The 13,433-nt window shown below is 40.3% G+C and overlaps 1 protein-coding gene across 2 annotated transcripts in view; it reads left to right on the top strand.

Moving 5' to 3' along the window:
• The window catches only part of slc5a6a (solute carrier family 5 member 6a), a 21,611-nt gene extending 8,178 nt beyond the window's left edge, over positions 1–13,433 (top strand). For both annotated transcript variants that reach the window (XM_042223164.1, XM_005931090.3), the window contains exons 2-18: positions 572–673; positions 2,008–2,250; positions 2,360–2,581; positions 3,213–3,278; positions 4,253–4,304; positions 4,405–4,472; positions 4,711–4,865; positions 5,180–5,320; positions 5,427–5,556; positions 5,667–5,755; positions 7,193–7,305; positions 8,020–8,087; positions 8,357–8,443; positions 8,659–8,828; positions 9,013–9,116; positions 10,786–10,907; positions 10,993–13,433. In XM_042223164.1, the coding sequence (XP_042079098.1) occupies positions 2,125–2,250; positions 2,360–2,581; positions 3,213–3,278; positions 4,253–4,304; positions 4,405–4,472; positions 4,711–4,865; positions 5,180–5,320; positions 5,427–5,556; positions 5,667–5,755; positions 7,193–7,305; positions 8,020–8,087; positions 8,357–8,443; positions 8,659–8,828; positions 9,013–9,116; positions 10,786–10,907; positions 10,993–11,202 (1,923 nt within the window). In that variant the 5' untranslated portion in view covers positions 572–673; positions 2,008–2,124 and the 3' untranslated portion in view covers positions 11,203–13,433. The remainder of the gene's footprint in view (positions 1–571; positions 674–2,007; positions 2,251–2,359; positions 2,582–3,212; positions 3,279–4,252; positions 4,305–4,404; positions 4,473–4,710; positions 4,866–5,179; positions 5,321–5,426; positions 5,557–5,666; positions 5,756–7,192; positions 7,306–8,019; positions 8,088–8,356; positions 8,444–8,658; positions 8,829–9,012; positions 9,117–10,785; positions 10,908–10,992) is intronic.

Below are 13,433 nucleotides of genomic sequence, written 5' to 3'. Positions count from 1 at the left end.
TAGTAAGTTGCTCTCACACATTCTTTACTATCTGATCAGACAGTTAACCTTTGATCAGCTGTTGGGTGACACATTAGACACAAACAAAAACTGATGTTTCCACACAGCAGGACCTCATGGTTAAACTAAGTAATTGAGACTGACAAAGGCTCGCTCTTTGCTCTGTGTTCTTAGCCCGACCTTTTTGCAATCAGCTGCCCTTCAGCTTTTTCTTGTCATAAGAAGTGTGGGATAGTGCAGCTCAACACGCTGTGAGAAAGCAACAGCAAGAAAGAAAAGCTGGTTTAATATGTAGAGGAGAGGGAGGAATATTTTCAGTTGAACGCTGCATGGAGTGAAAATGCAGGCGGAGGAACAATGGGAGAATCATTTTTTTCAGCATTAAACAAAGTACAGGGAACACGATTGTGTGTCTTGTTAAAGCATAATAACATGTTGGATTTTATTTGGTGAAATTAATCCTTATATATTGAATCCTTTGTAATAATATTGTGCGAGATCATTTGTCTTACTTGCTTCACAGGGGCTGCTTTTTTTAAAAACATACAGAGTTTCTCCTCTGTCTTCACAGTTCTCATGTTTGACTGCTGTGACAAGGCAGGATACGTCCTCCAGTAAACCTTAAGTGAGGGTGTTGAGTGTCTGTCAGCCTGCAGCAGCTCAGTCTCAATAGGTACAGTCATTTCTTCTTTTCCCATAATTTTGTTTGTGGTATTTGTTTGTTTGGTTTTTTTTTGATACCTAAGAATTGCATTAAGACTGACACAGAAACGGTTACATCATGATGCATAGATATTAAATCTTAGCAGACGAATAGAAACCACTCGTGTCATATGTAACTCTCAGCAGGTTAAACTGTCATAATGAGTATATATCAGGCATTTATTTGCACCATAGATGGTATAAAAAGATAGCTATATAACTTCCAGATCTGAAAAGTTAAACCAAAGCACAATTGCCTAAAACCTGCTGTTCTTAGTGGGCACCAGGAGATGATTACTGTTGATGCAAATGGATTTATGGGAAAATGGGCCTCTGTCCTGACCTCTGTAAATATCTCACTGTTGAGTTTATCATGGGCTCAGTCACACATTTCTGCTCCTGTTGAATAAAATATTAGGTGCATTTTATAAATTTTGCTATTTCTTAGTGTCATAAAGGAGCATATTGAGGTACCATATGCTCATTGGTGAATAACTTGTGATTAACTAGTTGCCAGTGAGTGTGGTCTTACATCCATCTTTTTTTATTTATGATTGATGCACACCTTCGACGGAGAGGCCAAAATGTTTCTGGAGAAGTGCTTGAGAGATGTGTGAGGAGATCTCATAAGAACTTCCAGCAAGCCCAAAGCCGGCCCTACTCAGGCTTCTGTGCAGAAGATTATGATTCAAAGAAAACTGAAGAAATGTTAATGAATTTCAATCCTAATAACAACTTTGAGTGAGGGAGAGTGTGGGGACTCAGTGGAATAAGTATTACACACTAGATGAGACAGCATCCTTCCACTAGCAAGAGCAACTAGTTATTGAATGAGTAACCTGAACTGTGTCTTAATGGAAACTTTCCAGACCAGATTCTCCAAAAAGTTTGTTTGTGTAAAAAAAAAAATTATAATAATAAATAAAAATGTAAAAGCATCAGACAGCAGAGCATCTGGAAATTTGAATGGTAATTATAGGCAGTGGATCATCTCTGTGTATCAGCATGGATGAGTGTTAGAGCTGGCAGTAATGCTGGAGTCTTATTTTGAGATTTGTTAGTCGCACCAAAGCGAAACATCTGTATACACGGTTTTTGCAAAATTTTTAAAAACCACGCACTCCTGTTTCTGTTCAAACCCCAACTCTTTGTTGCCAAACTCACAAAAACTGTCCCTTCAGATTTGTTATTTTTGCATACAACATCTTGATGCCTCTGCTGCCTCAGTATATTTCATGCTTCCTCCAGGTTTCAAGTTGGATAAATAACTTGACATCCTTTCCTACTTCCTCTTGTTTTCTCCAGCTCTCAGCAGGTCTCCCTTTGGGTGAGGTGTTCTCTCTGACATTGTCATCCCAGCCTCTCAGAGGCTGTGCTTCCAAAGGCCTTCACTCTCCCAGCACCTCCACGTCTGTCCTCATCATGGGGGAGGTGGTGCAGATGCACTTCACCACGGTGGACTATGTCATTTTTGCCTTGCTGCTGGTGGCCTCAACTGGCATTGGCCTCTTTTATGCCTTCTCTGGGGGACGCCAGCGCACAACACAAGTATGATTCTTTTTTTTTCTTTCTTTTTTTTTTTATTGAAAGAGTACAAAGTCAAGTTTCCTTTTTAAATGTTAATAAAGATTTGTGACGCCTGTGCTGTTTGCCACAGGAGTTCCTGATGGCTGACCGCTCGATGAGCTGCCTGCCTGTGTCCCTCTCCCTGCTGGCCACGTTTCAGTCAGCTGTGGCCATCCTGGGTGCTCCATCTGAGGTGTACACATTTGGGACAGAGTACTGGTTTCTGGGATGCTCCTATTTCCTGGGTCTTCTCATTCCAGCTCATGTATTCATACCAGTCTTCTACAGACTGCGACTGTCCAGTGCTTACGAGGTATTCACAAGAACAGTTAACATGATTAGACACCTGTGTCTGGCCTTTACTGTTTGTGTTGTCTTGTTTTTGCTTTGTCATTGTCGTAAGTTTCCTTGGGTTAATCTCTTATCTCTCACACACACCGTAAACAAGACAATGAACAACCATCAGGCACTTGTAGTTTGACCTGACTTGGTCTCTGTTTTCTAAAATGATTATTAATTGTAATCTTCTTCTTTTTTTTCTCTGCATTTTTCAGTTTTGCACTCTCTCAGCACACTTTTTTTCTATTTTTGCCTTTCTCAAGTATGATCTCAGAGCTTAACATTCTTATCTGTCTTATCTGTGTTACCCCTGACACATTCACATCAGAGAAACAAATGTCCTTGCCTCAAGAATCTACGTCTCTCTTTATCTAAACTCCACTCACTGTTCCTCTATTGAGGCTTCTGGTGCTTCACTACAAATTAACTGGACAAATGACTGATGTCTAAGCCGAAGATCAGAACTTAAACAACCATTTCTGATCCTCAGTAAACATCTAATGTGCTGAATGCATATTACAGGCTGTCTCTGAGATGATATGTGGTTAGATTTTTGATTTTGCTCTTTTTTTTTTTTGTTTTCTTTTACATTCTTTCTTCAACAGTATCTGGAACTGCGATTTAACAAGACTGTTCGCATATGTGGGACTGCGACCTTCATCTTTCAGATGGTATCTTTGTTTATTTGTGAATCCTTATGAATAAGTGATGTTTTAATGTGCAATAGATACCCAGTGAAAGCTTAAATCATCTGAAACAGAGATCATATATTGCAGATTATTCTACATTTATATATCTACAGTAACTAGTAAACCGGTATTACACTTGTCTTTAAATCAGTCTTATTGCTTTGAGCTGTTTTTAGTCACATCATCATGAGAATTTCCAGATACAATGCAAAATCTTTACCCACCCACTGCACTGGATCACACAGCACAATCAGTTAACACTGGGCTTCACAGTTCAACTTTATGTGCTATTTAACACCGGTAGCTTGTGCCAACAATTAATAAGGAAAAAAGAAAAAAAAATTCTAAAAAATCCCAACAGACCCATGGTGAGTTAGTTGAGTCTGGGGATGCGTTAGAGTAAAGGTGTTCTGGTTGTGACACCAGTGCTCGCTGTACTGTGAGACAATCATTAGTCTCTGTGTACGGCAACATCAGGCTCCACATAAAACATTGTTTTCCTAACTTTGTATAATCTAACAAAATGCAAGAATAGATCTTTACTTTTCCAATCGTTTTTTTTCCCAACAATTTTTCCAAATAAACAAAACAAAACGCATAAGAACAGAATACATGAAGAATAGTGTATATGCATGATCTTCATAAGAGTAGCTTCACTGCCAACATGAATGCTGGAGACTAAACACCAGCCTCTCCCTCTGGTGTTGTAGGCTCCTGCACAAGTTGGCGGGCCAAACAGAGTGCGGCTCCAGCGAGCTGAGCAGACAGAAACGCCACACACTTTACACCTTTAGAGTATAAGACCGTATCGTTTATAAGATGACCCAGGCTGATAAACCTGCCCTGTACAGTGTACTTAAAAGAGCTTTATGAGTGAACTCCAAAATATGACCTCTGAACTGTGTTCTTTTTCTGGGAGCCTTACTCTTCTATATTGTTGGTTTCTTCCTCTGCAGGTCATTTATATGGGAGTAGTCTTATATGCTCCAGCACTAGCTCTTAATGCAGGTAATGCATGGGTCATTACTTCATTTTTCATGTTTGGTCACACCTAGAAGGTTGGACAACCTGTTGCAGTGTTCAATGTTTTTGTTCTGTTCAAATGCAGTGACAGGATTTGACCTATGGGGGGCAGTGCTGGCTATGGGATTGGTGTGCACTCTGTATACTGCTTTGGTAAGTCTAAATTCACCAATCTTAAGACACATTTATCAGTTTGTCATTTTGACAAAACAAGTCTTAAAAGATTTTCTCCAGCTACAGCTTATATATTTCATAAGAACAAATCCTTACTAAGCAAGGGAGTGAAAAACACTGGAAAAAGCTTAGGCAAACTTAGGAAGTTCAGATGAGATTACTTGTAATGATGAACATTATGGTCTGATGTTAATCTGCTACTGTTCCTGTCTCCCAGGGGGGGCTGAAAGCAGTGATGTGGACCGACGTGTTCCAGACGGTGGTCATGTTTGCGGGCCAACTGGCAGTCATCGTGGTGGGGACTAGTCAGGCAGGAGGAATAGCAGAGGTCTGGAGGAAAGCCATCAACGGTAGCCGTATTTCTGGACTAGAGTAAGTAGTTTGCATATTTGAAAGGCAACTAAATTAAAGGAGTTCTGCTTCACTCAATGACACCAGGTAGAAAACAGGAGGTAAAAATGGAATTCAGTGATTTGCAAATGTCACAAGTCCATATTTTATTTACAGTGGAGCATAGAAAGACAAAAAAGAATGAGCTGGAGTCAATAATCGCATGATCGGGTATAAAAAGAGCTTCTTAGAGAGGCAGAGTTTCTCAGAGGTTCACCAATCTGCCAAAAGTACTGCCTTTACATATTTTGGAACTACTTCTTGCAAAGGAGCTCTTTCACTCTCTACCTTTGTAGCCTGAACCCCAACCCTCTGGAGCGCCACACCTTCTGGACACTTGGTGTTGGGGGGGTCTTCCTGATGTTGGCTCTGTACGGTGTGAACCAAGCCCAGGTCCAGAGATACCTCAGTTCCCGCACAGAGAAAGAAGCTGTCATGTGAGTAACGTGAAGTTGTCAGAAAAAGTTTTGCTAACGCCTTCTGTTAAAAAACCACTAAACCCTATTGATAACCAGCTGTTTGTCACCCATCGTGCCTTTCCAGGTCCTGCTACGTAGTCTTTCCATGCCAGCAGGTTGTCCTGTGTTTAGGATGTCTCATGGGTCTGGTCATGTTTGCTCGCTATGGAGAAGACAGCCCTCTGGATAAGGGTTATGTCACGACTAATGATCAGGTGAGCTCTTATTTCATCTTTAAAAGTATCAGTAAATTATTATTAATGTTTTAATTCTAATGTTAAGTTTCTTTTTTCTTCTTCTTCTTTTTTTTTTTTTTTTTTTGTAGATGGTGCTGTACTTTGTGATGGATGTGTTCAGAGATCTGCCTGGGCTTCCGGGGCTGTTTGTGGCCTGCCTCTTCAGTGGAGCACTCAGGTGATTAACCCAAGAACCACGACTGATGGTCGGGATTCACACACCCTTACACACTCTGTGTTATGACTGATTTAAGGTATTGTCATCTATTATCTCTTAATGTTAAAAATCATAGGTTACAGAGCACATCACATGCTGTGTGAATCCACGTTGTATTCACTTTAGCAATTAAGCTAACAGAATATATAACAGGACATTTGATTCATGGAGAGATTGTTTGGTTTCTGGGATTAAATCAGAACTTCAGCTATCTGTCCCTGGTGTTTACCAGATTATTTATTAGTTTATTCAAACTAATTTGGTAGCCTTTTTGACTATGTTCATGAGACTACTCACAAAAATCGAGATTAACCATTAGCAGATGGGTGCAGAATAGCCATAGTACAGCAAGCTGGCTAACCTAATCTTACTTGCTAACATCCATAGCAAAATCATGTGTCTGTGGAAATTCTAGTTGGCTAAACTACTAGAATAGTGTGATCCTTGAGGTTAACTATATATGATGTACAAAGGTATATTGACTGCAGTTCACTATGTTATTAATTGCACTGGTGTCATTATTAACAGTTGTTTCCTGGAAATTTTTCAGAGCACTTTAAATAGAGGTCGTGTTTCTTGGATTTGTCTATTTATTCATGGGACTGATGACACTGCATACATTGCTAGATTTTTGTGGCATTCTGCTGTGAAAATGGTATACATGTATTTATTTTTTTAAGTCTTAAATTGTGTTTTTAAAAAGTGTTCTGCAAACTTAAAAGTAAATGACCGCTGAACACTTGGTCGCAATCCTTCCTGTATCAGCTTTTATAGCTGGTTACTACCTTACCACCCAGGCAGAACTACAAATGGTGTTTTAACTTATTCATGTTATTTATAACCCTCGGGCTGAACCCAGTACTTTTTTTTTTTTTTATAAATTACGAGTTTTGGCAATAACAAGTCAGGCTGGCAGAGGCTATGCTGCTTTATCAAAATGTCAAGCAGCTGTTATTCATAGAGTGTGTGTGTGTGTGTGTGTGTGTGTGTGTGTGTGTGTGTGTGTGTGTGTGTGTGTGTGTGTGTGTGTGTGTTTTGTACTTGTAGCACTCAATCACAAGGCATGTCATTACCCTTTTAAGTTGGTTATTAAACAATAACATCTAGTATATAAAAACATATTGAGTCCATATTAACACTTTTACATGCATAGTTATCAGCTTTACTTTGATGTGCAGCCCAAAAAAATGAGTATCAGCAACTCTCACCTGAATAGATCTCACTGTAAAAGTCAGGCGTATGAGATGATGGCGTTCTGGTTCCTGGAGGCTTGTGCAGTGCAGATGTGTTTAAGCCACCCTTAACTTTCACTTAAACCTGTTTGTTTGTTTGTTTGTTTGTTTGTTTGTTTGTTTGTTTGTTTGTTTGTTTGTTTGTTTGTTTGTTTTCTTCTTCTAGCACTATTTCGTCAGCCTTCAATTCCTTAGCAACGGTAACTATGGAGGATCTGATTAAACCTCATTTTCCAAATATGACTGAAAGCAAGGCCACGCTGCTGTCCAAAGGACTCGGTGAGACAAGGGGTGGAGTTTTGTTTTCTCATCTTTGCTCTAAACATGCAGTTATGTTGGAGTTAAAGTACTGTTGTGTGACTTTAATCTGGGATTGTGTTTTTGTTTGGGGTAAAGAATAATTCACATTTTACTTGCATGCTTAATGGATTCGAGCGAATATAGCCCTTTTCTACTCTACTGCAAGCCTCATTCATTCGAGTGCTTTTATCTAACATTGACACTCCCGTGGACACATCAGGTCTGACCCCCCACTACCTTCTGAGCCAAATGCTTTTATTCTGGTATTAGTAGTAGATGTTTTCATTTTACTTGAGTGTACTGCTGTTGTTTTATTATCTTAATGTCGGCGTATTCTACTCCATATTTTTAGAGTAGGGTATCTAGGTCAAGAAATCCTTATTTATTCTTAACTAGGGTTTGGTGTAGGCCCTCATTCACGGTCTAAAACGAGCATCAAGTCTTTCCCTGTTCTAGACAAAGCTGCTGTGCTCATAGCCAGAATTGTGCTATCAAACGATAAAAATCATAGTAGAGAACAGACTCAGTCTGCAACAATCTGAAGTCTGATCTAGCAATTCACATAAGTATGTGTGTGTGTCTTTACCAGAGTAAAGATGCCATACAGTCCATGCTTTGCTTTTTACTTGTGGTTCTAAATACTTGAAGTTGGAGGTGTAACCACTGTGTGCTTGTTTTTCATCTGCTCCACAGCCCTGGGTTATGGTCTGGTGTGTCTGGCTATGGCCTACATTGCTTCTATAATGGGATCTATGCTGCAGGTAACTGTTCATCAAAAAGTTTGAAAATGCTTTATTACATTTAAGTGAATTGAGAAGTTTTGGAAAGTGAATGGTGGTAATCATGGCACTGGTTTTAAAAAAAAAAAAAAAAAAAAAAAAAAAAGACTATTCATACAAGACAGTTGTCAACTTTTTGCAGAATATTAAAAGCAACAACACAGAGACACTAAGTATTTAGTATTCATTATTGTGATTTGACCTACAGTTTGTTTGTTCGTTTTTAATTAGTTCTTCTTGTGTGTCCTCAGGCAGCTTTCAGTATCTTTGGCATGGTTGGCGGACCCCTGCTGGGACTCTTCTGTTTGGGAATGTTCTTCCCCTGGGCAAACCCCATTGTGAGTCCTGTTTTAACTTGGGGCTACTAATAATTCAGTGTCTGTGAAGGTTCTCAGTCATCCAGGTCATCGTAGTCTAAGGAGCTTGGAAAGAAAAGTGTCTGGACTTCTTTTGGTTGCTTGAAAAGACTACTAATAAGTCAGTGTTTGAAACGGCTTTTGTTGTTATTTTTGTGGTCACACATAAATTGACACTGCTTCTGTCCTCCTGTCAGGGTGCAGTGGTTGGGTTGGTATCGGGCCTTGTCATGGCTTTCTGGATCGGCATCGGGAGCTTTGTGATGCGCATGTCTGTTCCCACGCCAGCACCTGCACTCAACGCCACTGCTCTGCCACTGTTTGATAACATAACTACCACTGTCATGACCACCACAGCCAAGTCAGGGTAACACATTTCATCTCAAGATAAACCGCTTTAAATATGGTTTAGTAGTGTTGAGTGCTGGTTGATTGTACAGATGACCAAAGTTTGATGTTATAAATATCAGTCAGCATGGACAGTAGGGCCAGCAAGAGGGAGGTCATTTAAACTGTTGTTTTTTTGTGTGTGTCTTTATTCCCTCTCTCAGGTCAGCTGGTCTGAAGGCACTCTACTCATTGTCCTACATGTGGTACAGCGCTCATAACTCAGCCACTGTGGTGGTGGTGGGACTGATAGTTAGCCTGCTAACAGGTATACACATGTAGCTGTAGTCTGTGTCACAAATGGTTTACATCGTCTGTTATATAACCTTAATTTCTTTCCTCTTTTCCACTAACCCAGTGGACACCTTGATTCCCCAGCCAACTTGGCCAATATAATGACTCTGCCATTAATGTTAGAGAATTGGCTCCATTTACAGGATATGACTAGCTAGGAAAACTTTAGCATTAGCCACTTTTGTGTTACAACTCTAATCATAAATTATTATTCTGCGTCATTATATTTAAACCAAAAACTGATTTTGACCAGTACTAATTAATAATTTAACATTAACTTTGGGATTTTTTTTTTGACCTGTGAAATGACCAATACACTCATAACTCTCGCATATAGGTGTGATGTGCTGTTGACTAAATGTTGTCTTGGCTAGCGTAGCATAATGGAATTGCGCATTCATTGCACCATGTTGGCATTCTGGTCATATAGCTAATGTGTACACTATAAGAACCTTTAGCATCCATATGCTTTATGGGCAGTGTTGGAAAGGTTACTTTTAAAATGTATTCCACTACAGATTACAGAATACATGCCCCAAAATGTATTTTGTAACGTATTCCGTTATGTTACTCAATGAGAGTAACGTATTCTGAATACTTTGATAATATAATAGGTAATCCATTTTTTTTAAACTACGTGAACGTACTATTGCTGTGTGAATTATTACTTTTACTGAAGGTTACTCGCCATACCAACACCGACTAGATTTTTAAATCTTAATATAAAATGAGTAACAGTAGGGTGGACGGCTACAGTAAGGCTGCACTTTTTGCAGCGATCTTGTATAGAAAACTGTTTCACGCGTATATAAAACATGTCCGTAGTAAAGGGACCTCTGGCTAATACGTCGGGCTCGTAGCCGAAAACTAGCTTTACTTTTTTTCTGGGTCAACTTTGCTAGCGAGAGACAGAGAGAGGTGTTGAAAGGTTGCTTCAACAAAACTTATTGTTTCAGAGAAAAACACAAAAAAAAAGTGTACAGTCGAGTCTTAATAGCTTACTTGCAACTGGGCTCGTCAGGCACTCTTTTTGGCTGCAGTGGTTATTATTATATTTGCATACTTCCATCTCCCGCTTCTGGTCGATGACAACTCGTACTTTTCGACTCTCCTTTTTCTCCCTCCTCGCGCTCACAAACACATAACGAGTATGGCAGTCTATTCTCCCTGCAGCACGGACTACACTGCCCATTCTTTAGATAGCCCTAAAGAATGCAGCTTCTATTGCCTTCATATTAAATCATTTTTGTGAATAATTCTTTAAAATATTTCAAGTAATATGCCGCAAGTACGGGTGACATGGGCCGCGAGATTGAGACACAGGCATTAGAGCCTCTTAATGCATGTTTTGTTTGGGGCGTGGAAACCAAAAATAGAGAGGGCATAGCCGAACATATGAAACAGGAAAATACAGCCGTGTAATCCCTTTATTTCAGCAAAGTAACTGTATTCTGAATACCACCTTTTTAAATGGTAACTGTAACGGAGTTACTCATCTTTTCTATTTTAAATACCTAACACCAGTACATGTATTCTGTTACTCCCCAACACTGTTTATGGGTTACAGAAACTGTGTAATTTCTTCTGATAAGGTCCAGTCAGCCTCTTCTGCACATATCACCCTGTTACTGTCATCATACTAGGGCCTATGAAAGAGAAGGAGCTGACCCCGGGCACAGTGTACCCCGTCCTGGGCACGCTGCTCTTTTTTCTGCCCGACCGCTACAGAGAAAAGCTTTGCTGTATCACTCCTCTGGCTCAGAAGGTAACCTCATATTTCCACTTGTTTCCACTTTTGTTCGTCTTTCAGTATTTGTGCTTTCAATAGTGTGTTTACCCTTGTTGGCCAGCCCACACAAATCAAGACACAGCCTTATCAAATGGCCCAAAAGGACCGCAACGGAGAAGCTTATTCCAAAGAAGACACTGTCACAGAGGAGAAGGAGATGGAGAGCGACAGAGCACAGACGGAGGAGGACGACTCGGAGGATTCGAGGGCTTGGCCCTCGTGCCGGCTGACGGCTCACACGGTTCACACGGTTCAGGAGACAGCCTTGTGATCCTCTTTTTCATTTTTGATGCACAAATACACTTTCAGACCAACTGCTACTCTGTGCAGTCTCTCTCTCTTGGTGAGAAGTGCAACAGATTAAAAAAAAAAAAAAAAAAAAATCAGCAATGATTCTGTGGCACTAAATTTGAGTGTTGCTACTCACAATTATTTTTCTTAAACAACTTCAAATGAGCTTCTGCCAGGCTGGAACTGAGCTTTGGAAGCACAGGCATCAGCAGAACTCCACCGGTTACTCTCCATTTGTAACAGGCTTTTTAGACATGTCCCCACATGTTCAGTCTGAAGTAACAGACTGGGCGGCTTTCATGTTTGTGCTCGACAAAACACAGAATCAGCTAGTTAACACATTTTATATTAAGTATCTGTTATTTTTATAGAGATGCTGGAAGCACAAATTCTAGAACATGTACAAGAGAAAATAACAAAAGTAAAACAGACTGAACTTTAACAGAGGGCATGACAGGTTTGTGCTTCTATGATAGTGTAGTGTCTTAACAGGACCTCTGTTTGAATAGTCACCTTCTAGCTGCTAATGTAGATGTCTAAATATAAGTCCGTTAAAGTAGAGCTGCGAACTCTGATGAGGGTAGAGAGGGAGTCTCCAGCTGGCAGTGAAATTGGATGGAGCTCAGTAAATCCTTAACTTTATTGTCCCAGTGTTCCTACACTGGGACAATATAACCTGCTCAGCGTATTTAAAAGAGCCCAATATCATCCATAACCTTCACACATTTAGCACTACTTTTATGTTCCAGTTTAAAATCCCAGTCAGTAAATGCACTGAATACTAATTGTAGTAAGTAGTCGTTGTGCTCTGCTGCGTCAGATACACAAAACTGCACAAACACTCCCAGCATCCTTTTCTGATGAGCTGCTTGAAGAGATGCTGATAAATATAAACAGTAGTTCAGTTTTTTTTCCACAGTTTTAATATGAACTTTAATCTTGTCCAGAGAAGACTTTAAATTTAAAAATTTTAATGTTTTGAATTTGATGCCAGCAACCAACTGACAAAAGACTGGAAAGCTTGTGTGATGCGTGAAGAAAAACACAAACACGCACAGCTCTAGCAGAACACCTCACAGTTATCCATCCATTTTCTCCACTTACTGTGGAGGGACTTGAGCCTAGTTGCCATAGGGCTAGAGGCAGAGCACACCCTGGACATGTTGTCAGTTTGTTGCAGAGCTAACAAAAAAACGACAGACTATTTCGTATCCTGCTGAACTGCTATGATGGTAACTTGGTTTGGTTTCATTTTGTGTAGTTTTCCGGTGAGTGTGATTGCACATATCCAGGTTTATCTGTCAGGATCTGTTGGAGTCCTGCTAAAGTGCCTCACTGAGCGAATGTTTTAGCTGAACTCCTGTTAGCTGTGTTTCCATGAGCTTTGCATGTTTAAGCACAAGTAGCTCAGTGTAGTCCATTACAGGAACTGTGGACCGTTCTCACAGTTGCTTATAGATTCACCTCTGCCCCCATCTGATGGCAGCACCGCTCCAAAGCCATCATGGACCACAAGAGAGTAACGTAATGTATTTAAAACTGATGGAGTCGCTGCTTAGAACTTTGTGTCGAGCTTCTTTTAAGTGCCCGTTCTTTTAAATTCAGGTTGCTGTCGTTGACAGTGTGTGATTAACATGAGTAATATTGTGTATAGTTGAATATTTTCATTATCGTTGAAACTTTTTGGAATCCCAGAATTCTTGGCCATCATCATTTAAGTGTTTGAAGTCATGTCCTGGTGTTAGATGTCTTTGCGTGTCCAATGATTCTCAGTCAGTACCGTCTGTGCTCTTCCAAATGGACACAAGTTCATTTATTTGCCATGTTTGCTCGGCCAAAGTAGTCTGGCATGTTTCCAGAGAGTTCACTTGAAGCATGTCTACACTGTTTACCCACATCCCATTTCAGTAGTCCAGGGCCCTGTTTCAGAAAGCCGGTTTAGTGCAAACTCTGAGTAAGTACACCCTGAGTTAACGAAAACTCTGGGTTTTTGGTTTCACAAAGTGACTTTAGATTAATTCTGAGTGAGTTACTATGACGACACACTCCGTGAAGCTAACCTCCCCCCTAGCAGGTTTACTTAAACTAACCCTGACCTTCTCCGCCTCTTTGTCGGAAACCTGACTGTAGGAAGTGTCAGACATGGCGTGCCCCTTCCTTGAAGAGCCAGTAGATGTTGAAGCCCAAATTCTCCGCAGAGCTCTCCGCCGG

Source organism: Haplochromis burtoni, unplaced genomic scaffold (genome assembly GCF_018398535.1).
Source record: "Haplochromis burtoni strain Fernald_Lab_line unplaced genomic scaffold, NCSU_Asbu1 Contig_103, whole genome shotgun sequence".
In the NCBI taxonomy this organism is placed as follows: domain Eukaryota; kingdom Metazoa; phylum Chordata; class Actinopteri; order Cichliformes; family Cichlidae; genus Haplochromis; species Haplochromis burtoni.
This window is presented reverse-complemented; position numbering and strand designations above follow the sequence as displayed.